This window comes from Crinia signifera, chromosome 1 (genome assembly GCF_055691185.1).
Source record: "Crinia signifera chromosome 1, ASM5569118v1, whole genome shotgun sequence".
Taxonomy (NCBI): Eukaryota; Metazoa; Chordata; class Amphibia; order Anura; family Myobatrachidae; genus Crinia; species Crinia signifera.
In genome coordinates this window covers 124,228,219-124,255,395 of record NC_139217.1, presented here as the reverse complement: position 1 = coordinate 124,255,395, position 27,177 = coordinate 124,228,219, and the positions used below count along the sequence as shown (strand labels likewise).

The 27,177-nt window shown below is 40.2% G+C and overlaps 1 protein-coding gene across 5 annotated transcripts in view; it reads left to right on the top strand.

The window, feature by feature from the left end:
• The window catches only part of SPOCK3 (SPARC (osteonectin), cwcv and kazal like domains proteoglycan 3), a 297,817-nt gene that overhangs the window by 178,537 nt on the left and 92,103 nt on the right, over positions 1 to 27,177 (top strand). For all 5 annotated transcript variants that reach the window (XM_083172993.1, XM_083172975.1, XM_083173000.1 and 2 more), the window contains exon 4: positions 9,027 to 9,141. In XM_083172993.1, the coding sequence (XP_083029119.1) occupies positions 9,027 to 9,141 (115 nt within the window). The remainder of the gene's footprint in view (positions 1 to 9,026; positions 9,142 to 27,177) is intronic.

Here is a 27,177-nt window from a genome sequence, read left to right as displayed (position 1 = left end):
GGTAGGAAAGGCAGGACTACAGTTCCCATCATGCCCTCCTAACATGACTATATTGCTGAATATATATATATATATATATATATATATATATATATATAATATGGGCAGACTGGGCCACCAGGACAGCTTATTCCTGCAGCCATACTTCCTGGATTTGCATTCCACTAATGGAGTGCAAAGTGGGAGCTGTTTTGCTGTCTGCTCACCTTGCAGCACAATTAGCCTGCCAATCGCTTCCCTGCATTAATTGGTGAGAGGCGACCAGGGACTCTGAGACAACATCAGAGCTCACACTCATAAACAGTGTTAGGGACTGGAAGAAATAAATAAGAGGCTGCTGGTCACACTCAGCTGCTTCTGGCATTGAGATCCTGGGACGATCTAGTGGATCCACCGGAGCAGGGGGGTGGCTAAGTAAAGTCTGTCTGGCCTTCCCTGTACCATATGCTGTGCTATAATGGAATAACATATCACACTTCTCATTCTCCCCACTATGTCATCATTATGGTTGTAGTTCTATCGCTCTGAATCGGGGCATAGTGTCCCTGTACAATGTGTTACATTGTATCACTGCTCCTGCTATGTTCCTTCTTCATATCACCATCAGTTCTGTTCTTAGTGACCCAGTAGTTGTGTCTGTGACATCACTGAAATGTCATTGCTGTGGCCAGTGTCACATTATGCGTATCTTTGTCACTCTGCACCAGGGCACGGGAGTAACCACTATACACTCTGTTTCATTGTATCACTGCTACGCCTACTATTATGTGGAGGCCTGGACCTGTTGCTCCATCCGCCTCATTGTTAATCTGGCTCTGCTGATTTGTGCGGTTAAATTTATCAAGCAAAGGCTGGGAAACTTATAACATTCTGCCTCTGCACTTTTTCACCTGGGATCCTGTTTTTTTTTTGGGGGGGGGGGGGGGGGGGAGATTGTGTTGAAGATTTGCCTAGGGCACTGAGAAACCTTGTACCGGCCCTGCATAGCACATACAAAAGCTGTGCTCTCCCGTGCATAGAGTGTTCAGCAACAACAAAAGGAAAATATCCATTTCAAAATGAACACATACACAAATAAGCACCAATCCAAATAATACCTGGCATCTCTGTCTGACCAATTCTTAATAAGGACAATTACAATATATATTTGAATATATTGTAATGTTCAGTGACAAGCAGTGGTAAAATTTTATGTGTTGGTGTAAAGTAATTCTATTTATTCTTGTGGGTTTTTTTAAAATAAGTTTAGTATCTTTGATATATTGTAATATGGTTGATATTTAAATGCACTCCCTATGGTGGAATATTCCGCTATATTTGTTTTCTATTTTTGCTTAGGTCTGTTTAAAATTATCGAAAGAGTAGCAGCAGAAATATTTGTATATTTATCGCCAGATCCAAATGTAAGTGTTCTTTCATACAATCTAATCTGATATTTTGAAAGAATCCCAGATTTGGCCAATCCACATACCATACCCAAGACCTACTATCTCAACAACTTTGTATAAAATAATAAATTATACATTTCTCAGTCATACTTTATATAGCTCTGCATTGCTTACTTACTAATAATTGTCCTACCTTTGCTAGTTATATTAATGTGGATTTCAAATATAATTTCTATTTTATGTCTTTTTTTATGTAAATTGTTGGATACGCCTTTGCCCTTCACAAAAACTAGCAAACAACAAATAGATATATCCTCCACAGGCGACAATATCTTTGGACAATATGTTCCTATATGGTGGGGAACGTTCCTCTTTTCCAAACAGGGAAAGGCAGGTGTGTTCAAAGATCCTCCAAAGGAAATCCTGGGAACTCCACTTTGGAGTTCTCAGGATTTCCTTTGGAGGATCTTTGGACCATTTGGACTTACTGTGAAACACCTAGAAGGAGCAGTGGCTGTTGTCCAGGGTATCATCCCTGCTCACCTCTGCTTGTTTGAGAACTTAGATTTCTGTCCGCTTCTCCACCATCCACGCACGCACTCTATGAGGGAGAAAGATTTTGGAGATCTATCTATACCAGCCTGGTAGCTTTTGCTTAGGATCCCATTGAGCTATACATTCGGAGAAGAGGATCCCTTGTGTCCACAGAGGGATGTATGGTATTTATACACACACACCTGTCTTTCCCTGTTTGGAGAAAAGGAACGTTCCCCACCATATAGGAACGTATTGTCCTAAGATATTGGCACCAGTGGAGGATATATCTATTTGTTTTTTGCTATGTTTTGGTTTATGGTGGTTTAGGGTTACCACTGCTTGAAATCCACCACAAGGCTGCCATTTCAGCACACATTCACCATAGACTCTCTTGTCTTTTTGCTTCACAAAAATTAGGCATTGATATTTTCTATTAAACGTACAGTATATTAAAGGATCAGATATTGGATTATCCTCTAAATCACTTAATGACTTGTACATGCCTTGAAGCCTTTATCATACACGTTGGCTTGTTGCATTATCTTTCTTTCTTATGTGCTTGTAATTCATGTATTAATCTCATAAGATTTTTTTTTATTTTGTCATGGATACAATAATAAAACATTTTCTGTGGCTACAATTATAGCTAATGCAGACATTAAAAAACCATGACATGGCTAAAAGACAAAGATGGAGGATAAAATGATAAAATAATATTTTTCTCAGAAGCTGTACAAACCAAGAAATTGAACACATATGAGTGTGAGCCACATACCTCTACAAAATTGATGAACCAAACATTTTACATTATAATGTTATATAACATGTCTTATTAGTAGCAAGTTCTATGTGTAGAATGGCCTGCATGGAGAAAAATACAGACTACAGATGAATAAAAAAAATTCCTATCTAACTGCTACATTAATATAAAAGAAATACAAGCTTAAACTAAGGTGACATTAGGGGTCGTGTCTTTCCTTATGCATGAATAAGTTGATTGAATGTTTTATTACATTTTGAAAGATAATAACCTTTTCTTTGCATTTTACAAAATTAAAAGATTAATATTTAATATAATAAGTATGGCAAAGATTTTTGCATTTGTCTTTGCCATCTTGTGTTCTGAAAGCCACATGTTTCTTCATAGCTAAGGATTTGTAAACAGAGAGAACATTGAGGGTTTAATTGGTTTAAATCAGTCCATGAATTACACACATATATATGTAATTTTATATATATATATATCCTGACGATAGAGCCAATAAAGAGAGCACTGAAACGTTGATCACCTTCAAGACACTGTATTGTCGTTTTTTACTTAAGAGCTGAGTGCCGCACCTACCCTGGGTCTACAATTCGCTGACAATCAGCTGTGAAGGCACCAGCGCCAGCTCACTCTCTCAGCCTGGAGTGCCGGTCCCATCGAGTCCTATATATATATACACATATATATATACACAATCCAGGAATTCACGGCACTCCACTACTGCAAACACAACTTTTAATATAGCGATGTTTCAATACCGAAATAGCTCACCCGTGCGAAACCACGCTCCCTTCCGGGCTGCGCAAATAGATGATATCACCACTCTGCACAGATGATTTCGCTGGCAGTGGGGGCCTCATTAGTGACCATCACCATGGAAACAGTAGAAACGCTAAAATGAGAACATACATATCATAACTCAAATAGCACAGAAAACAATTAACATATAATATATATTTATTTATTAACAGTTTCTTATATAGTGCTCTCATATTCCGCATCGCTTTACAGAGAATATTTGAACATTCACATCAGTCCCTGCCCCAGTGGAGCTTACAATCTATTTTCCCTACCACATTTACACACACAGGCATTCTAAGGTTAATTTGTAAGCCAGTTAGCCTACCAGTATATTTTTGGGATTGTGGGAGGAAACTGGAGTACCCGGAGTACTCACACAAGTAAAGGAAGAATATACAAACTCTTCACAGTTAGAGCCATCGTGGGAATCGAACCCATGACCTCAGTGCTGTGAGGCAGTAATGCTAACCATTACACCATCCGTACTGCCCCATATATATGGAAAAAAACTGTGGCACTCGTGGTTTTAAGGTGAAAAATCAAATTGTATTAGGCACACTTATTCATCTTCGATATTTCGAGGCAGGACATCTCTTTTTCAAGGTGTTTAGCTTTAAAACATCAGAATTACATATGTGTGCCTAATACAATTTGATTCTTCCCCTTAAAAAAACCATGAATGCCACTGTATTTTTTCATTGTATTAATTATCTGCATTCATCTTTATAAATATATATATATATATATATATATATATATATATATATATATATATATATATATATATATATATATATATATATATATATATATATAGTTCCAAGACAATAAGTGGCAATCTAGAGTCTGTTCAAAAAATGTATATTTGTGCAAAACTCACAAAAACATGTCTCCAAGGACCAACATTTCAGGGCCACACTTGCCCCTTTGTCAAGGTGAGAGAACTTGACAAAGGGGAAAGTGTGGCCCCAAGACGTTGGTCCTTGGAGACATGTTTTTGTGAAATTTGCACAAATATACGTTTTTGAACAGACTTTGGAGTGCCACTTATTGTCTTGGAACTATTAATCTTTTTTGGAGGCACCAGAGCAGTTGTTGGGGATAGAGAAGTGCCGGGCTGTGACCAGCCAATATAAACTGTTTATATATATATATATATATATATATAGCAGCAAGGGCACGGCGGCACTCGGACAATGAAACAGTCAGACACAGAGCGTAGATGCCAACGTTTCAAAGAGGTTTACTCTTTTTCATCAGGGCAATGCATATAAAAATAACTCACCATTTTATGTGTTCCCCATCACCACGTTTCTTGTCTGCGCCGCGCGGCTGCACGCCGGTCACTGCCCGCTTTGCTGACGTCACCCAGTGCCCGTCACCAGATTAAAAAAACTTTATGCGGCTGTCAGAATGTAAACAATATACATAATCAAGATGCATGAATACTTTGTTCATAAGCCAAAAACACATAATATGATTCGATAAGGAACAGCAACAAAAACATATTGGCGTTAATTATAAAAAAGCATGATTATAAGAGCGCATTAATAAAAAGGCACAATCACAACCAGCGCAATCACAAAAAACAGCTTAAACCCAGGGTTTCATTTAACCCCTTAGGGCTGAGTGAATCTAACTTAAAGATCCACTCTGCCTCCCTCTGCAAAGGAATCTGGGACCTGTTACCACCTCTATCGAGTGGAGGGATGTGGTCTATTATTTTGTGTTTGAATGCAGTAGGTGAATGCCCCATGAGTGCATAATGCCTGGCGACAGGCTGTTCACTACTGCCAGTAAGCACAGCTGAACGTAAGGCTTGCCTGTGTTGTGCCATCCGTGTCTTGAATTGGCAGTCGGTTTTACCGACATAAAACTTACCACACGGGCAAACCAAAACGTAGACCACGTATCATGAGCTGATTAAGCTCAGGAAACGTGAACTTGATTTTTACTACCACGCTGCTACACTGTCAGAGTACTTTACTGAAAAGAAAATCCCGAGAGGGTTCCGCATTGCCAACATCCCTACAATCGGGAGGCACAATGTTCAATTCTGCAGGAAATGGTGTGCCATTTTAAATAAGTGCTCGTTCGACTTGCTCTTGTTGGTGGTGGAAGAATCCACGAGAGGGCTTAACGCCACTAAGGAGAAGATTGTGAGCTTTGAGGGCACACATAAGAACACCTTGGCCAGCAACCCCTCTGAAAAATGGCTTGAGAAATTACAGGCCCAACTCGATATCTATAAACGGGACTTACTCAAATATAAAAGAGAAAAATTCAGTAAAGTAAAAAATGACTATGAGACACAGAATGTATACGGGTGGTTAACTGGTAATGCGAATCATGGGAATTCCAATCGTTTTAGGAACCGACGCAGAGCCAGAAGAGGACCGCATTCTGGTTCCTCTGTAGAGTCGGCTGACTCTGCCAGTGAGATTGATCAACGCCGCAGGGGTGCCTCAAATAAAAAGAGAGTGATCCCTTTAGCGGTACGCACCCGAGCACAAGTGGCCGGAGACGGGGACCCTGTCGGAGGGGAGGACAGTGGAAGCGCATCCAGGGCTCGCAAACCCCCTGTGAACAAGAAGTGATCTTTAACCTGTCCTCTACCCCTCTGACTCAGGTAGAGAAAGATGTTCTACAGCGAGGATTGACATTTGTCCCCACCACGAGATTTGATCCTTTCCTGTGGAAAACAGAGACGTTTAAACTGAATAGACAATTAAAACTCCAGGAATATTATGGATCTCGAGACACTACTCCATCAGCTGAACGCCTACCTGTAGAACTTTCTAAATTGGCCCCTAAGTCTAAGTTTGATCCTCCCTCACTTAACAATTCAATTAAAACCTTTGTACGCATGGTAGAATCTTCCATTGATCTTTAAGTTAGATTCACTCAGCCCTAAGGGGTTAAATGAAACCCTGGGTTTAAGCTGTTTTTTGTGATTGCGCTGGTTGTGATTGTGCCTTTTTATTAATGCGCTCTTATAATCATGCTTTTTTATAATTAACGCCAATATGTTTTTGTTGCTGTTCCTTATCGAATCATATTATGTGTTTTTGGCTTATGAACAAAGTATTCATGCATCTTGATTATGTATATTGTTTACATTCTGACAGCCGCATAAAGTTTTTTTAATCTGGTGACGGGCACTGGGTGACGTCAGCAAAGCGGGCCGTGACCGGCGTGCAGCCGCGCGGCGCAGACAAGAAACGTGGTGATGGGGAACACATAAAATGGTGAGTTATTTTTATATGCATTGCCCTGATGAAAAAGAGTAAACCTCTTTGAAACGTTGGCATCTACGCTCTGTGTCTGACTGTTTCATTGTCCGAGTGCCGCCGTGCCCTTGCTGCTACCTGTGGAGGTCCTACACTCCTTATTGAACGGAAGGCAACGGACGCAGATAAGCTGTATTAGTGAGTGCCAGAACTTACCGACATATATATATATATCTATATATATATATATATATATATATATAGATATATATATAAACAGTATTGGTGGACAGCACTCCCAGTTGTATATGCAAAGTGGGTGCCTTCTGATCTACAGATCCGTGACAGGAGTCTAGTGTATAAAAATTTTCACCCAGCGACACTCCAAATAAGAAAGTTGCAGACCAGCTTCATGCAACGTTTCAATGTATTTATTTTCACATCGTCATCAGGGAATGGTAGCATAGTGAACAGCACGCCTTATATCCCCTCCCCAATCACTAGTGAACAGGAAGCCACAGGTGAAAGCCTGAGAGGTGACGCCCAATACTGACATCATCACTCCAGACCTAACACCATGAAACCAATATAACAAATGCTTTTACACAAAAAAACACACAAACAAACTAATTCAATAAAGCAGTACAATGAAAGTGCAAAGTGCAATATACAGTATTACAAAATTGCAATGTGCAGTATATTAAGAATACAATATATAAAAAAATGGAAGGTACATACAGTAAGTCACAGAGAAATACATTAATACGTATAATGACATTTATAGAAATGAATGTAAACCAAGGTATTCGTTTAAGCCCCGTGGAGCCAGGGTATTCAAACGGTGAATCCACCTGGATTCACAATGGAGCAATTTCAGTGAGCGATCCCCTCCACGTATATCAGCAGGTATGTGATCAATTAGGGTATATCGCAAAGTAGCCAAACTGTGACAGGCTTGTAAAAAATGCTGGGACACAGGTTGATCGATCTGCCCAGTAGATAGAGCCTGACGGATGGAGTACCTATGTGCTGCCATCCTTTTGCGTAATGTGCGTTCGGTCTTGCAGACATAGCTCAAACCACATGGACAGGTAATCATGTACATGATAAAAGTAGTCGTGCAGGTGAGGCAGTGATTAATAATGTATTTCTTCCTGCTATGAGGGTGTTGAAAACTGCTACCTGTCACTAAAGAGCGGCAGGTCATACAGTTTAGACATCTAAAACACCCATTTTTAGAAAAAAGGAATTGTCTAAAGGAGGAACCGCCATTAAAACTGCCAGTTCCTCCTTTAGACAATTCCTTTTTGTAATATATTGCACTTTGCGCTTTCATTGTACTGCTTTATTGAATTTTTTTGTTTGTGTGTTTTTTTGTGTAAAAGCATTTGTTATATTGGTTTCCATGGTGTTAGGTCTGGAGTGATGAGAGAGAGAGCGCGAGAAAGAGATAGAGAGAGAGATCTACAGTATATATACAGTATATACACACATGCACACTAGTCCAGCAGGAAGAAAGACATTCAGACATGGTTGATTTTCAACAGAATATATTAAACATAGGTAGTCAAGCCCAGTGCTCATATTACACAGTTTATATTGCTTTTATTACTTGCGCTTATTCCATACACCGTATCTGTCAACTTTTTCAATTACATCGGAACAGACCCACTAATTGGACACTGTCCTTCTGTCCCACCAGCGGGTCATATAGGGGACATGTTGAGGGATCCAGTGATCACTGCTGATTTGCAGGCATCTAATAGTGTATTGAGTGGAGACTCTGGCTGCCCAGCTGCTCGAGGGTTGCTGCCAATGGGGTTATGACAATGAGGGTTATGACAATGGGGGCCACGGTTCTAGGCCAAGTCACTCCACTAGAGGTCATACCCACCTCATGTGGCTCCTTCCCCTTTTTGAGTGGGTAGGCCCTTATCCTAATAAAAACAAAATTGGGAGGTATGCATAGAATAGTATTATGTAGTAGCTTCCTTATAGTGTAAATAGGCCTAAAAAACATGGGTGGACAATAAATTTGGTTTCCCCCTCTGTGAGGTTGAATTTGCAGATGCTTCACCATATTTAGTTCCATATTCATTCATTTGATTTTTTGTTGCTTAACCTGACTCAATGTGTCAGAAATGTTATGTATGAGAGCCAGTAATACACAGTATCTATACTCAATAACAATAATTGGTCCCAAGCTTCTTTTTGATTATTATTGATTATCGTTGAAAAGTTACTAAGTTTAATTTAACTAGGGAGGTAAATATCGTTTCTAAATAAGTGTTTTGTTTTTTCCAGCTTTGGATCCAGCAAAAGACCCATGTTTAAAAATGAAATGCAACCGACATAAAATTTGCATTGTCCAGGATCAGGAGACTGCAGTATGTGTCAGCCACAAAAGGCTTACACATAGGTATGTCCTTATTCTCATTTAATATTGGTGTGTTATTTATGGCGTATTTTTGTTTATCTCAAGCAGTCAACATTGTAGTGATTTTCTTAAGCTGTTGTTACCTCATTAGGTAGTAAATCAGTCAAATGAAAACAGATGTGTAATTGTTTAAGTAAAAAAACACTTTTAGAACTGCAGAAATTAGTTACACTAAACTTTGCTCTTATTAAGTAGCAGTTTGCAATCACTGCTGATTACTGACAAATGTAACCCTGGGTGTGTATAGTCATAAATAACCCTGAGTTCCACAACTACTGAAAAAGCCTTCAATGGTGTCTGTGACTAAGCTGCAACAGAGTCAGCTTTAATTAATAGTAAAACATATAACAGAGCTTAGTCATAGGATCCCTAGAAATGTACATAGACAATAGTCCCAGATCATGTTTCTGAGGTATTACGTATAATTTGGTGCCAATCTTACTACCACAGCTTTGGAGGGAGGTTTTTAATAAAATTTAGCACTTACTACTAATGACGCCAGTGGCTAATTTTTAATAAATTCTTGATTTATTTTCCTTGATTGTTGGAAAGGACAATGTCCCTGAACTAGAATTACCATGTAAATCCTTTTATTAGGAATCCATAGTTCTGTAAAGCTTGTCCCCTTTTACGCTCCCATTCCTGAGCTCCATATTATATGTAGGCATCAATCAGAGCATTTAAGAGACTAAAAAGGTAAGGTAGGGATCATGAGACCAGGTAGAAGGAAATCTAGGAGAAAGAGCAGCTGCCTTGGGATGCAGAGATCCAACATATCATTGGAAAGCAGATTCAAAGGGATCCTAATTTCCAAGGCCAGAGGGGTAGAATCACATATATTGAATATACGCAACAGAAGGCATAACAATTCCACAGTCTGTTGTATTGGCGTAGTACTTGACCTTTTCCATAATTTTTTTTCAACACATCCAGACCCATTGTCTCATCAACTCATTGCCATAACATTCCATAAATTCTCATTCTGTACATTACCAATACCCTGATATATATTCTATTTTTCACTCCTTGGCTACACCTTCCATCAATTAGTCTTCATTGTAATTAATCCTACATACAGATACTGTTCTTTGGTTTCCATTTTAAATCTACAGCACTGCTTTGCAAATATTACCTACACTGACTTCCCATAATCTCCAGAAACCCTTCTAAAATATTCTCTCCACTTCAAATCATTCAGTAGCACCTTGCCTATATATATCTTTCACTTTATCACAAGATACTCTCCATCATGATGTCTTGGATCAACTTCTGTCCTACTCTTCAACCCCTTTCTAATTACCACTTTTCACCCCTACCTGCAAGACTTCTACTGTGCTCCAAACCATGCCTGAGCAGATTCTTCACAAACCTTCAGTAATCCCAGCGATCTTTCAAAACTTGTCTCTTCATTTTAATAATTTATTAAATTTTATTTCAACCCCCAGATGATGCTGTTCCTTATGAACTCTTCCAACTACCATCCCATCCCTATAGCTAGAGTTGTGTCAGCATTACCCTCTCCCTCTAGATTGTAAACTCTCATGAGCAGGGTTCTTCTTCCCTCAGTCTTATTTCAGCACCTTTTCTGTTAACCTTGAATGTCCTTGTTCTATTTCTATGTAATATTGTTTTTTTGTGAATTACAATACCCAATGTGCTTTATTATTCTTTAATATACACTTAAATATGTTTTGTGCCTTATACATAAGAATGATGATAAACTCTGGTCATACTTCTCCCACTCAACAAGTAAATTGTTCTGCAATTAGGAAGATAATGTCAAGTTTGATGTTATGAAGGGTGATATGATATATATGCAGTATGCTAATAATTCTTTACAGAGTAACATATATATTATATGAATCTGGGTTATTGAGCATGGAGATGTCATCCAAGCATACTGATTAAGTAGTGAAAATTGCTTACTTCTTAGTCCTCACTGATGCATGCATCCAAATATAACAATATATATATATTTTTTTTAATACTGTAGGACACAAAAGCTACTTCTAATTATCCATTCAGATAGTATTCTGTAACATCCTCCTCTCGCCAAAATAAATCATTGAGTTTAAAAAGCCAAGTTAAACCAAAATATCATAATTTGCATATGTATGAAATCTTACATCAATTTGTAATTCTCATGTAAAGGATGCCAGTTTTTACAGACCAGAGTGGAAGAGAAAGTTATTTATTTTTCAGATTACATTAGATTGTGTTTGAATGTATAATCATAAAGAAAAGATAGTCAATAAGCATATTATACATATCTTTACTGTAGCATTTTTTTGTCAGATTTTTTCTGTATGTTTTATAGTATTGATTATACAATATTGTTAAATTAGTTTTCAGGTCCCATCATTATTGCAGTTTCTAGCTTTGCTAATTAAAATACATCCTTTATAGTCATAAATATAGTCATATCCCATACCTCCAAACTGTCCCACTTATTGCGGGAACATCCCGTTTTTTTGGGATGTTCCCAAGTCCCTCCCACAGCCTGCAGTGTCCCGCGGAAGGGGGGGGCACTTGGGAGTCCCCCCTGTTGTCCGTGATTAGACGCTGTGCGCATGAACACAGCATCTATTCTTGCAGGCAGAGGGGCTGGGGGCATAGCCAGCAGCTCACGGAGCTGCTGGGCATGCCCCCACAGCGGCAAAAGCAGTGCATGGCTTCAAGGCAGCATCACATGGGGTACAGGCCACGCCCCCTTTCCGGTAGGCTATGCCCCCAAAATTTCAATGCGCACCTGTGGCGAGACAGCTGTCCCTCCCCACTAACTTCAAATGTTGGGAGGTATGATATCCTATAATTGTTATTGAGTCTACTTTAACTTGCTATGCATACAGTATCTGCTGTCAATCATTTATTTAGGATGTTTGGAATATTGATACCAATTTCTTAAACAAGGGCTGATGCAGAGCTGAAAGCATTTTGCACAGCATATCCTCCATACATTTAGATTGTTCATGCTCCAAAAAATAGGTTAATTTAAATATAAATGCATCGCAATCTGGTCACACCAACTGTATACTTACCTGCTCTGTAATGTGCATCTCCAGGAGAAGACTGGAGAGGAGAAGCCACTAGTGTATTCTATGGGCGGTATTTAATGCCACCGGTGAGAGGGTTTCTGCAGCGAGGGTGGCTTGTTTTCCGCGAGGATTGCTGAAAACAAGCCATCCTCACTGATTAACCCTCTCACTGGCCGCTTGCCCTAGTCAATGCATCCAGAACAGGACAACCCCCCTAATTAAAAGCCAGTACTTTGGACCTGATTCAGATCCAATTGCAAATGTCCAAAAATCTAAATTTTGAAAACAGGGGGCAGTGATGCAGTGTTTGTGTGTACTGGTAGGGAAGCGGTCATCTATTAGAATGAACTTAGGTCTACAGTCATTAGGTCGACCCCACTAGGTCGACTGGCAGGAAGGTCGACCTGACTTAAGGTCGACATGGGCCAAGGTCGACATGACTTAAGGTCGAATTTGCATAAAGGTCGACATGAGGAAGGTTGACTGGTCATAAGGTCGACATGGGTTTTTCACTGTTTTTTGAGCCGACATGTGCCGACAGGCGGTATTTCATGCCCTACCATCCACTAGGGCGTGGTGGGAGAATAAAATAGTGTGCCGAGCGCAGCGAGGCACCGTGCCCGAAGCATCGCGAGCAAAGCGAGTGATGCGAGGGTCCGATTCTCATTGCCAACTGTGTCCATGTCGACTGTGTCGACATTCGGATAAAAAAAACAGTGAAAAACCCATGTCGACCTTATGACCAGTCAACCTCCCTCATGTCGACCTTTATGCAAATTCGACCTTAAGTCATGTCGACCTTGGCCCATGTCGACCTTAAGTCAGGTCGACCTTCCTGCCAGTCGACCTAGTGGGGTCGACCTAATGACTGTAGACCTAAGTTCATTCTGACAGATGTACCGCTTCCACCGGTAGATGTGTAAAAGGCACTACTACTGAAGGCATTATATATAAGGAACACTAAAGACATATATAAGGAACACATCTACTGTGGGCATTATGTGTATAAGGGGCACTACTGTGAGGCGTAATGTGTATAAGGGGTACTACTGTCTAAAGTAACAATACTGTGCCCTGCTTTGTGTCATAACATGAATAAGGGATAAACCCATTGTAAAAACACCCCCCCTTTTTGTGGTGTGTGTGCTGCCTCTTATGGTATGGGAGGGTGGGTGCAAATGTATGGTTTGCAGGGAGGCACCGAACACCCTAGCACCTTCCCTGGTAGTGTGCAAAGTGTGAAGATGATTAGTTAAAGCATTCAAAAGTTATCGTGGGACATCCAAAAAAAACATTCTCACCCTCAGCTCACACGAAGAGCATTAGTAGATACTGAGATAATACGACGGGTCTGGTATGATATGCCGGCGGTCGCAATCCCGGCGGTTGAAATACCGACGCGGCATCCCGACCGCCACAATGCCAACAAGGGGGGGTCGTGAATCACCCCCCCCCCTTTCGGGCTCGCTATGCTCGCCACACAGTGGGCCGGGTGCCTCGCTACGCTCGGCACACTATTTTATTTATGGCACTAGCAACTGTGCCAAGATATCTTTAAATCAGATTATTTGCATACCGTGGACAAACCACTCGAATGCAGCTGCAAGACAAAAAAAATATTTAGTTGCCAAGAACATTTATGTATTCAATACATAAGAAATCTACCATACAAAGAGGAAATCCCATTTCATACCAATTTGTGATTTTATGACTTTGAAGATGATAAAGATAATATGTGTCATAATACATAATTGTAGCAGCAACCAAAAGGCTATTACCATTCTTGATATGAAGACTGCATTTAATTTGAATTTGATTAATCCAGTTTTATTTGCAATGATGACTATTGACCCATGAAAAGAAAAAAGTAATGACAAATGAAATACAGTATATATATATATATATATATATATATATATATATATATATATATATATATATATATATATATATATATATATATATATATATTAGAGATGAGCGGGTCTGGATCTCCGGGATCCGACAAATCCGAATATCGCGATCCGAATCTGGATCCGAGCCGGCTCGGGAGTTCCCGCATAAATTCCGGACCAAAAACGAGGCAAAACGTTATCATCGCGCTGTCGGATTCTCGCGGGATCTGGATTCTATATAAGATGCACGCGCGCCCCGCCATCTTTACTCCAGCATAGGAGAGGGAAGAGGGTGGTTGTGCTCTGTGCTGTGTGCTGTGCTATAATAATAATATATTATTTTGCTGCTGCTCACTCGATTAGGGTCTGCAGGGGCTGCTGTGGCCAGTGTACAAGGGGCTGTACAGGGGCTGTGTTCAGTGTGACAGGGCTTGTGTCCAGTGTGACAGGGCCTGTGTACAGTGTGACAGGGTCTGTGTCCAGTGTACAGGGTTTGTGTCCAGTGTACAGGGGTTGTGTACAGTGTGACAGGGTCTGTGTCCAGTGTACAGGGTTTGTGTCCAGTGTACAGGGGTTGTGTCCAGTGTACAGGGGCTGTGTCCAGTGTACAGGGGCTGTGTCCAGTGTACAGGGGTTGTGTCCAGTGTACAGGAGCTGTGTACAGGAGCTGTGTCCAGTGTCCAGGGGCTGTGTCTAGGGGCAGTGTCCAGTGTACAGGGGCTGTGTACAGGGGTTGTGTCCAGTGTGACAGGGCCTGTGTCCAGTGTGACAGGGGCTGTGTCCAGTGTACAGGGACTGTGTCCAGTGTACAGGGGCTGTGTACAGGGGCTGTGTCCAGTGTACAGGGGTTGTGTCCAGTGTACAGGGGTTGTGTCCAGTGTACAGGAGCTGTGTACAGGAGCTGTGTCCAGTGTCCAGGGGCTGTGTCCGGGGACAGTGTCCAGTGTGACGGCTGTGTCCAGTGTACAGGAGCTGTGTCCAGAGGCTGTGTCCATTGTCCAGGGGCTGTGTCCAGTGTGACGGCTGTGTCCAGTGTACAGGAGCTGTGTCCAGAGGCTGTGTCCATTGTCCAGGGGCTGTGTCCAGTGTCCAGGGGCAGTGTCCAGTGTCCAAGGGGCTGTGTCCAATGTGACAGGCTGGGTCCAGTGTAAAGTAAGAAAAATAAATAAAAGTAATAAATAAAATAAAATAACATTTTTGGAGGATGATGGAGGAGGAAATAATGGGAGATCAGCAAACTGATAGAAGTGTTGAAGCTGCTACCACCAATCATGACAAGGCCGATACCTCTTTGTATTTTTTGCTCTTTGGAGCATTTCTCTTTTTTTGGGATAGTTTATTAAACTGCCACCCTGTCTGCCCCTGCAGTGCCGCTCTGCTTCCAAGATGTGCCAGGTTGGAAGTGTAAGGTCCACATGTATGTGATGCCCACTGCTGTCGCTTAGCTTAGTCATCCAGCTACCTTGGTATACCCTTTTGGCCCAACTACAGTAAATGAAAACAATTTTGTAAGCTGTGAAGTGATCAAAATTGACTAGAAATGAGTGGAAACTAATGTTATTGAGGTTAATAATACTTTAGGGGCAAAAACAGGCCCAAATTCTGTTATTTTAGCCCTTTTTAGCATTTTTTCATAAAAATCCAGATCCAAAACCAAAACCCACAAGGGTGGTTTTGCCAAAACCAATCCAGATCCAAAACACGAAGGGAGATCCAGATCCAAAACCAAGACCCGAAAAAGTGGCCGCCGCACATCTCTTTTATATATATATATATATATATATATATATATATATATATATATATATATATATATATATATGTGTGTGTGTGTGTGTGTGTCCATGGGGCCACAGGGGTCCAGTCAAGGGCACTCACCAAATTGAAGACAATCAGACCTTTTTTTATTTACATTACCATTTACAAAAAGTGGTCAGCTTACATACAAGTAAGTGATAGTCGACATTTCAGCCACGAATGGCCTTTGTCAGGACGCAGCAGCATGTGCAACCATTCAGCTCCAGAGACAAGGGTGTGGAGCTGAATAGTTGTACATGCTACTGCATCCTGACAAAGGCCATTAGTGGCCAAAACGTCGACCCTATCTCTTACTTGTATGTAAGCTGACCACTTTTAGGAAAGGGTTATGTAAATTGAAAAAAGCTGTGATTATCTTCAATTTGGTGAGTGCCCTTGATTGGACCCTGGGCGCCCCATGGACTGATATATGTGTAACAATTAATTTGTTACCTTAGAGGAGCACCCCACTGATGCTAGTGGATGGCCTTGATTGCAAGGTGGCAGGGAGTCTGGGTGCTTCCCTGCCCCTCTCTGCTTTAGGGAGACAAGCCGGGAGCGGGGGATAGCAGGCAGCCAGCTGCAGGGCTTCTGGCAGAATGGGATGCGGAGTGTCTCGTGCATGTACACCATTCTGTCGGACTCTGGTGGAGGGGCGGGGGACGGCGCATGGCGATTCTATTGCCGGGAGCCGCTCCAATGACAGCAGCTCCATCTGTAAAGTGGGGTTTAGAGACTGTTGATTAGCCCATTCCCGATGGAACATTGAAAGTGAGTGATGGACTAGTCTCAATAATGATTAATGACAGATGGAAAAATGGTAGATAACATTCAAAATATTGGACCAAACAGCACATACAAAATGGAATAACAATGCAGATCAATGTCACAAACAGATGCAGTTGAACAAGCCATGCCAATACACATAAATTCAGTTAATGTTATAGACCAGGGGTGTCAAACTCAAATTCATCAGCAGTTTGGTCACCCTCAAAGGGCCGGTCCCCCAAAAAGAACAAATGACAGAAAACTTGTACAAGGTGTACTTTAAAGCAGTATGAAACAGGACATGCATATAACAATAATGCGATATCAAAAATGGTGGGCCATCAAACACAGAGCTATGCTGCAGAAATTTAATTCCACATCCAGTACTAAATATATTGAGGTGCAGGGTTCAGTGGTAGACAGGGACAGAAGGTACAGAGCTGCCTTAGGGATGCTAGAGGTGGTGACACCATTTTGGAAAAGACATTTTAATGTGGGCTAGCAAGATAGACACGCAGTGACTAGAGGAGAGCATGGCCTGGTGTGTAAATGTCACCCTCAGTGACAGAGATCCCCACGTACAGCGACCAGCCCGAGCTATACACTACTAACCTATTTCAGTCAGCCGCCTCGCACACACGGTTACCGCTACTACCAGCAGTCCAGCACGGATCACCAGCTGCGTGACGTCCCAGTCCCAGCAACCAACCCCGCAGCTCCAGCGAGCGAGTGCGCGCGGGGTGGGGGTGGGTGAGAGGAGGTGGCCTAGGCAGGAGCTGGGACACACTGCCCCTGCGTGCTATCTCCTCGCGCGGGTCACATGACGAGGTCTGGCGGGCCGGATTTGGCCCGCGGGCCTTGTGTTTGACACCCGTGTTATAGACATTTAGGCAGCTGAGGTACACAAACTGTTGCTAAGATCCAGGTAAAAGTGTTCCTGATTCATGGCCATGCATGGAAATTACCTGCAGTAAAGTGTGGGGCATCTACCATTAGGAAAGTAAGTGGCTTCAAATAAACAGAGGTAACTGACAATGGCTTACATACCTTTTTCAATGTTTTTATGAGGGAGATTTAATGGAGATGCAGCACCAAGCAATCAGCTTTCAATGGTCAGTTTTGTAGCAATGTCTGTATAATTGCAGTTAGAAGCTGATCAGTTAGTACTTAGGGGCAGATGTATTAAGCCTTAACAAGAGATAAATGAAAGAGTGATAACGAGAGATAAACGCCCAGCCAATCAACTCCTTGCTGACTTTTTTCAAGCACAGCCTGTAACATGGCAGTTAGCAGGTGATTGGCTGGATGTTTATCTCTCTTTATCACCCTTGTATTTATCTCTTGTTAAGGCTTAATACATCTGCCCCTTAATCTCTCTGATATTTATCACTCCCAAAGATTTGATAATTATGCAGTTTACAAAAGTAAAAGGCATTGTTTACTTATAGACCCAGTTTTAGCTATATTATATATTTTATATGATAAATGGTGCTCAGCCAATTAGCTCCCAATGGTCACTTTTCAACATGTACTATTGTAAAAACAAAGAAAATAAATATTTATTTAATGGACAAAATGAACAGGTTCGAGTTTATAGTGCAATTAATTAGTTACAATAAATATATCATGGGTATATATATATATATATATATATATATATATATATATATATATATATATATATATATATATATATATATATATATATATATATATATATATATATATATATATATATATAGAATATATTTAATTTATATGCCCTGTATGTATATGAAGATTATCGCATAACACTCGGAGTTCATTAAATAATACAGTCACTCATCATATCTAATGCTGATTATTCCAGTCACTACAGATGGTCTTTTTGAACTCCCTGTATATAAATAGATAACACATTTAAATGTAAAATGTATTTAACATACAGTATGTCTGTAATAGACAAATATGATATAATTGTCAGAAACAAAACTTATGAGATGCGATAAGGAGAATGTATCAGACTCATGTATAAATATGTAAATACAAGGGATTAAGTATAATTTCTATTTCACATTAAAAAATCCCTTGCTGCGAGCTGTAATTGAAATTGAATTGAATCTTTTAAGCAACCTATAGTTGAATGGATTTTAAAGGATTTGTCTAAGTTAAATGCAAGGTGGTCTACATGTATAAAACAATATGAAAGCCATAAGAGTGTACTCTAATGAAAGCATTAAACGGCAGGGGATTCCACAAGAACAAATTGCGTTTTTTTACTTCTTGATTATATCAGTCAATCTTTGACTGTGGATTCTCAGCAGTTTAAGTGTTCTGTAAAATCTAGAATAGTCTTTGTAACAAAAATAGTATATTTTTTTTAATCTTTATTTTCTGTGGCACTTTTAAAAGCTTAGACATAAGTACTGTAGTATAAGAAGTAGGGATTTCAGACCTGCGTCATTTCAGCAGAAGTAATGGCCCTAACTGTGTGGACTTGGTATATTTTCCTTTTGTTTGCAAGGGTTTCCTCCAGGTACCCCACAATCCAAAAACATTAATTGGCTCTAAAGAAAATGAATCCTAGCATGAAGTGTGTGTGGTTACATATGGTCTGGAATATACATTCATTGTAAGCTCCACAGGGGCAGGGAGTGATGTAAATGGGCAAATAGACTTTGTACAGCACTGCAGAATATGTGTGCGCAACATAGATAACTGCTAATAATAACTAAATAATCAGCTTCCACTACAGTATATGCCACAGTAAATTAGATCCTTGTGTTTTTCTAACACGTAGAAACAATTTTGCAACCCATTGCTAAACCAAAGATCCCTTAAAGTTGAAAAACAACACTAGAGTATCTTCTGATTTGGCGGATTGGACCAGTTTGGGCACATTGTCTAGTGTGCACCCTCTATGTCGCTGATGGTGCAAGCTTCCACGTTCCATTAAGGACATCCTTTATATATATATAATTGTAAGGAAGATGGGAATTTCAAAGCTAATTTTAAATATATGGAGCCTTATGTATTTTGCTTAATATGTCAATCGCCCCATAATGCATTGCGATACCTTCCTCCAGATTTTTACCTAAATAGGGAGGTTTTTTATATTATATGGTCCCACTTTCTTATATGTGGGAGTCCGATGTCCTATGAATAAACTGGGACAGTTCCTATGTATAAACTGGGACGGATATTTATATATATATATATATATATATATATATATAGACAACCAGGGGGTCCGGCACATCCACTTAATGTATTTCTTCAGGGGTGCCCGCAGCAATGCTCAAAGCAGCAACATATAGAAACAAGGAACCGCAGCACTCCAGCCTTTATACAAATAGTAAAGTTTTTTAATAAATCCAGCAACGTTTCAATACACAAACATGTAAGCCTGAAGAAAATACATGTTTGTGTATTGAAACGTTGCTGGATTTATTAAAAAAACATTACTATTTGTTTAAAGGCTGGAGTGCTGCGGTTCCTTGTTTCTCTATATATAGCAACTCAATCTGGACTGACGTCAGTAGCAAGCGCAGCGTCCGCCGGAGCCACTGGAGAAACTGCTTGCTACACCCGGCCGTGGCAGAGATCAGGAGCGGGTATGTATAAATATCTGTATGTGCGCCTCCGTGCGCTGTTCATGTTATCTCGCCGCCATGCGAGTACACTGTTGTCCGCATGAGTCGTCTTGAGGAAAATATCTAGGATAATGAAACGTCGACTTCTTGACCCATGCCGTTATGTTGATGTGACAGTATGATTTTGTCTATATAAAAACCATCTTTACTCTTCAAGTCCCATGGAGTGACTTAGATTCTTTCCATTTTATATATATATATATATATATATATATATATATATATATATATATATATATATACAATAAAGGCTTTTTAATTTGCATCAAACAAGTCTGAAGAGTGCCGCCCTCATTCCCACGCTACATATTGGACCTAGAATCCTGGGGAAGGCACCGCAGCACCACTACACTTTGAAAGCGAGTGCCGGACCAAACACGCTGGTATATATATATATATATATATATATATATATATATATATATATATATATATATATGTAGGGAAAATGAAGCTGCACTCACAAGGCTTTGCAAAACGAATTTGTGAGCTTTATTGTTCCGACATGTTTCGGGGGTAACCCTCCTGTCGTCAGTTATATGCATACAATGACAAACCAAGTGAATTTATACAAAATGTCAGGTACATCTTAGCCAATCCTCTGGGTTCACTCTAATAGACACCCAATATAATAATAGTGAACCCACAGGATTGGTTAAGATGTACCTGACGTTTTGTATAAATTCACTTGGTTTGTCATTGTATGCATATCCCATATGATGGGAGGGTTACCCCCCGAAACATGTCGGAACAATAAAGCTCACAAATTCGTTTTGCAAAGCCTCGTGAGTGCCGCTTCATTTTCCCTACCTACATGGGATTTCTGCATCCAAAGAAGGCCCCTGAGCAGTTCACCCTCTACACCCTTTGAGTGCCGGATCTACCCACAACTATATATATATATATATATATATATACTATATATATATATATATATATATATATATATATATCTTGCTGTTGATCCGGCACTCCCTAATGGGACACTCAAAACTTGCTCACCCAGTGCCTTCCTTAATGACTTCACAGCCCATAGATAAATCCAATATAAAAGGCGGCACTTACGGATTCCAATAGTGAAAAAGTGCAAATTTATTGCAAAAACGTCATGTCCTACATGTTTTGGGCTGGCCTGCCTGTCCTCAGAGAACCAGGGGTTACAAATTTGGACGCAAATTGCGACTGTGTGAGTTTTTCAATGATATGATGGATGATAATATTGATATTCCACACTTCAATAGGCCCAGCAGATTTGACCCTCAGTCACACAATCCCAGCATTCGCACCTTCCTGTGGTTGGTAGAACATGATATGACTGATACTACTAATATGACAGTTTATGACAATTTGACAAAGGATCAGAGGAAGCCCTTACCGGACTGATAAAAAACGAGCAAGTTGTGTTCAGACAGGCCGTTAGTTGTTCAGGATTGGATTGACTATGACCCTGAGGCAGCTAATTGATAGGACCACTTACGATATGGTGCAATCTAATCCCATGTATGAGATCAAGATAATGGTAGACAACATGATTGACAATGCTGTGTCACATCATTATATAGATGAGAAAATTGCAGTCCACAAGTTGCTGGTGGCTTCACCGGGCAGGCCCATCATATTGGCCATGGGCTCGGTGTTACAGCCACTAGCGGTATTTGTGGACAGTTTTCAACAACCATTGTACCAAAAAGAGACTGACCGCAATACAGTGCAATGTGCCACAAGCCTCCCACCCTCAAGGAGAGTCTTACAATCTGCCAGTTTCTGAGGCTGTTAAGGAATAACAGCTCAAGTCAACGAACCAAAGAACAACTACAGTATGTGAAATGCAGTCCCGGTTCAAAGAGTGAGAATACTCACCTACCATTATCAGTCATTGCTTGTTGAAGGCCAGAGCATGGTTTGAACAAGCTGATGTAAAGTGCAAGTTTGACAGTAACCATATAACCGATTCACACTGTCTTGAAAAAACGGTGAAGAAACACTGGCCGATTGTTAAATCGGATCCTAAATTACAAGGCATACTGTTTGTTTGAAATCACCAATGCTATCATACCGCAGAGGACCAAATTTGAAGCAACTCCTTATGAGACCCACACTACAGCCTGCTAAGGGGGTCTCAACATGGATATCCCAGGGGAGAAAAGGATAATTCATATGCCCAGATTGTGCCACATGTAGGTCGGTGACCTCTGAATCATCCTTTCCACACCCACATAGTGGTAAGAATATACGGTTCCAACACAGGTTGACCTGTACCTCAAAATTTATAATATATACACTCACATGCCCATGCAGGCTGATGTACATTGGGGTGACGACCAGGAGCTTCAAAGAACGGATGACAAACCATTGTTACTTGATCAGACATGCCCTGAACACACACACAAGAGAGATAAACTGGTAGCTCAACATTTTTTGCAGAAAGGACATTCAGTATCCAGTCTGAAGCGTATGGTTATTGACCACATACCCCCATTAGCTAGGGGTGGAGATTGTAAATGACCTCTAAAACAACGAGAGGCAAATTGGATTTCAGAATTCGGAACAGTCACTCCAAGAGGACTTAATGAATACAACTCTTTAAAAGTATCTTTATAAAACCTGTCCCACTGATTTGGTAGAATCAAATGGGATGAAGACACGTCATCCTATGTAACTTAAAATTAATTTCCAAAAAATTGAGTTAATTTTTTTAGTTGTTTATAGTTGACTCGGTTGACTATGACTATAATCTTTTTTTAATGGTGTGTATATGTTTTGTGTTTTTTCGGTCATTAGCATATATGTATAGCATTAAAATGATGAATTAGTTGGTCCACAAGGTAAGGTATTTGGCAACAGAAGGGTTAAATCTTAATTCGTTGAGTTGAATTATATACTATTTCCCAAAATTATATAGTACACACATATATATATATATATATATATATATAGTGCTGGGCCCCCTGTGTTTGTATTTACTAGAGTGTGGTCACAGGCCACCGCACCCCACCCTGGGATGTGGGTGCTGTTTGCACCCCATTCCTAGGAATGGCGAGTGTGTTGGTACTTCTGTATCCACATATATATATATATATATATATATATAAAATTACACACTCAGAAAACGCTGATATGCCAACGTTTCAATGAGGTTTACTCATTTTCATCAGGGCAACATGCACAAAGCATTACTCACCATTTTATATGCTCACCCTCACCATGCTGGCATCCAGGCTGCGCAGCCGCCCTCCAGTTCCAGCCCACATAAATGACGTCACCCAGTGCCCGTCACCAAGTTAAAATACAAATGTGAAAAACAACATTAAAACATATACTTCACAGTTCAAAGATACAAATGGGCAAGAGCATATAGACAAAAATAGCAAATACTGTATAACATTATAGGAAACAACTGAGACCGAGCGTCTCATTCAAACCAGCGGGACTGAGCGCATCCAGCTTAAAGATCCACTGTGCTTCTCTTTGCAACAGTGCTTTTGATCTATCTCCCCCTCTAGGCAGAGGGGGAATGTGGTCTATAATGATGTGTTTAAGAGCAGTGGGAGAATGCCCAGCTCGTTCATAGGATTCAGTACTGAATCCCGGCGGTCAGGATCCCGGCGTTCAGAATCCCGACGCCGGAATCCCGACAGCCGAAATGCCGACAAGGGGGGGACGTGGATCGCCCCCCCTTGCGGGCTCGCTGCGCTCGCCACGCAGCGGGCCCAGTGCCTCGCTACGCTCGGCACACTAATTTATTCTCCCTCCAGGGGTGTCGTGGACACCCACGGAGGGAGAATATGTCGGTATTTCGGCGGTCGGGATTCCGGCGTCGGGATTCTGAACGCCGGGATCCCGACCGCCGGGATATTAACTGCATCCCCGTTCATAATGCCGGGCAACCGGCTGCTCACTGTCACCTTTTAATACTGCTGTGCGAATGGCCAATCTATGTTGTGCCATCCACACTTTAACTTGGCAATCCGTTTTGCCTACGTAATACCTGCTACAAGGGCAAACTATCACGTAGACAACAAATTTCGTAGAACAAGTGACCCTGTGTTTAATGGGGAAAGTAACATTCTTAAAGGGATGTTTTACAGTGTCACCCGTAAGCATGTAGCCGCAGGTGACACAGCCAATGCACTTCACACAGCCAACCCATGGAATCCCAAAATGAGGAGTTCTGTGATGTCACTGTGTACTAAAAAATCACTAAGATTACGTCCTCGTGAATAACTGGCCAAGAAACCCAGCTGTGGAATGCATGATTCTTCCAGTCAAGGAAAATCAATATACTTCTAGAGTGCTTGCAGCTCATTTGATAAACCAGTAAGGTGTGTATACGCACTTCTGGTCTCCTGTATGCATTCCATGGCTGTGGAACGCATGCCACTTTCGGCCCAGACGGACCAATTCAAACTCAGCGAATAAAAACTTTTTTTTGCACTAATGGTGACCGCTTTAATATATTTATTAAATCGCTGTGGCAGCATCATTTTTTATGTAGTATTATTATACTAGCCACCCTGAAAATTGTACTTTGTGGGGTTGTCTAATTTGTCTAACTAGGAATTATTCCAAAAACCATACATTCTAGAAAGAATTTTCTTGCTAAAAACCTACTGGGGACATTTGTAACTGCACTGCTGAGGATGTGATATGTAACTGGCACTAAATATGTGCAAGACAATGATTGCTTGGCATTCAAACTCAGTGCCTGAGTAGTACACAAACTTTGTTTCATGTTTTGAAACCTTGTTTTATGCAGAAATAAATATATATTTATGTGTATTTCATGTGGTTGATGTGTTTATACAACATAAATACAATGTACCTCAAGATACATCATTGAAATATAAAAATATTTTAAAACACATTTTGCATAAGGGATACTCAACCTGTATATATTTATATATAAATATATATATATATATTTACAGTTGTGCTCATAAGTTTACATTCCTTAGCAGAATTTGTGATTTTCTGGCCATTTGTTAGAGAATATGAATGATAACTCACAAAATTTCTTTCACTCATGGTTAGTGGCTGGGTGAAGCCATTTATTGTCAAACAACTATGTTTACTCTTTTTAAAACATAATGAAAACAGAAACTACCCAAATGACCCTGATCAAAAGTTTGCATACCCTGGAAATTTGATAATATGCACACAAGTTGACACAAACGGGTTTGAATGGTTACTAAAGGTGATCTGTTTGCTTGTAATCAGTGTATGTGTATAAAAGGTCAGTGAGTTTTTGGTCTCCTGAAAGACCCTTGCATCTTTCATCCAGTGGGAACTTTTTATACTTATACTTTAAGAATAAAAATGTGTTCCCACATTTCAGCGAGTGTTTGCTTATTTTGTTTCATGTGCCAGGAGCCTTGAGGAAAATGCCCTAAGTGGCAATGAAACGTCAGCCATTCGCCGCACATGAATGTTGTGATAACCTTCATTAAAACCGTTTAAGCAGTTCCTGGAGTGACGCAGTCATTGTTCCATAGTACCTTCTTCTACTGAGGGCACCCGGGCACCATTATCTAAAGTACAGAAAGTGCAGATTCAACAGCTACTGCATATATACACACACACACACATTTACACATTCATATAGTACATACATACAATAATACACACAAACACTAACCAGGAGAGGAGGAAATTAGTAAAATGAGTTAATGCTCGAGTCCCCTGTGAGAAAAGCTGCTGTTCATTAAATGCTGAGAGCTCTCCTGACTTGGAGTTCTCTGTGAGGAGCAGCAATAATCCTATTATACCACACTGGGGGCCCCTGAGAAGGGGGCCCCCTTAATCCAGCTCTGAGATAGACTCAGAAAAATTGAGAAAGTAATTATAGTACAGGTTGAGTAGCCCGTATCTGAATATCCGTTATCCAAATTATTCCGAAAACCATACACTCCAGAAAGTGAAAATTTTTTTTTTTTTGCTAAAAACTCACTGAGGATATCTGTAACAGCACTACTGAGGACTTGATATGTATCTGGCACTACTGAGGACATCTGTAACAGCACTACTGATATATATGTACAAGAAAATGATTGCTTAGCATTCAAATTCAGTACCTGAGATAGTACACAAATTTTGTTTCATGTTTTGAAACCTTGTTTTTTTAACAAATAAAATATATTTATGTGTATTTTATGTGGTTGATGTGTTTATACAGCATAAATGAAAGATACTGCAAAATACATCATTGAAATATTAAAATATTCCAAAATACGGAATAATCCGTTATCCAAAATTCTCCTGGTCCCGAGCATTTTGGATACGGGATACTCAACCTGTATTCTGACTGCTGCCAGACAGTTTCCTTGTTAATAGCGGCTATAACTGGCATTCTTTTACTGCTATAAATGGCAAGAGGTAATCTATGTCATTGCGCTTCTTAACAAACCGGGCCCTTAGTGTGGCTGAGAAGCAGATGCTTTAAGCATAGTTTGTGATAATACTTATAGAGGGATTAAAAAAGGTACGAAACTCTTACAACTTCTTGAAATAAAAGTGTGTCAATTTTGGCATACAGCTCTATAAAGTTGAACTGCACATTATCTCTCTTCTTTTGACACTGTTTTCTAATACTAAGGCTGCATAATATTCATAAAGGTGTTTGCAGTCTGGGGACCCTCCAGTAAAAACTTTTAATTAATTATTGCATAAAACTCTAATAATAACACAATGATACAATGAAAGCTCTTCTCTTGGTTTTTCTCTTACCTAAGAAATTTCCCCAAGGGTGCAGGAAAAATGATAACCACAGTGTTTTCTATTTTATGATAATACGTGCAGGGAATTCTAATTGCTATAGAAACTAATGAGTACTATGCAGCTTACTGATTTACCTTTGTTGTGTGAAAGAACAGAAGTCCATCATAAGAGAATTGC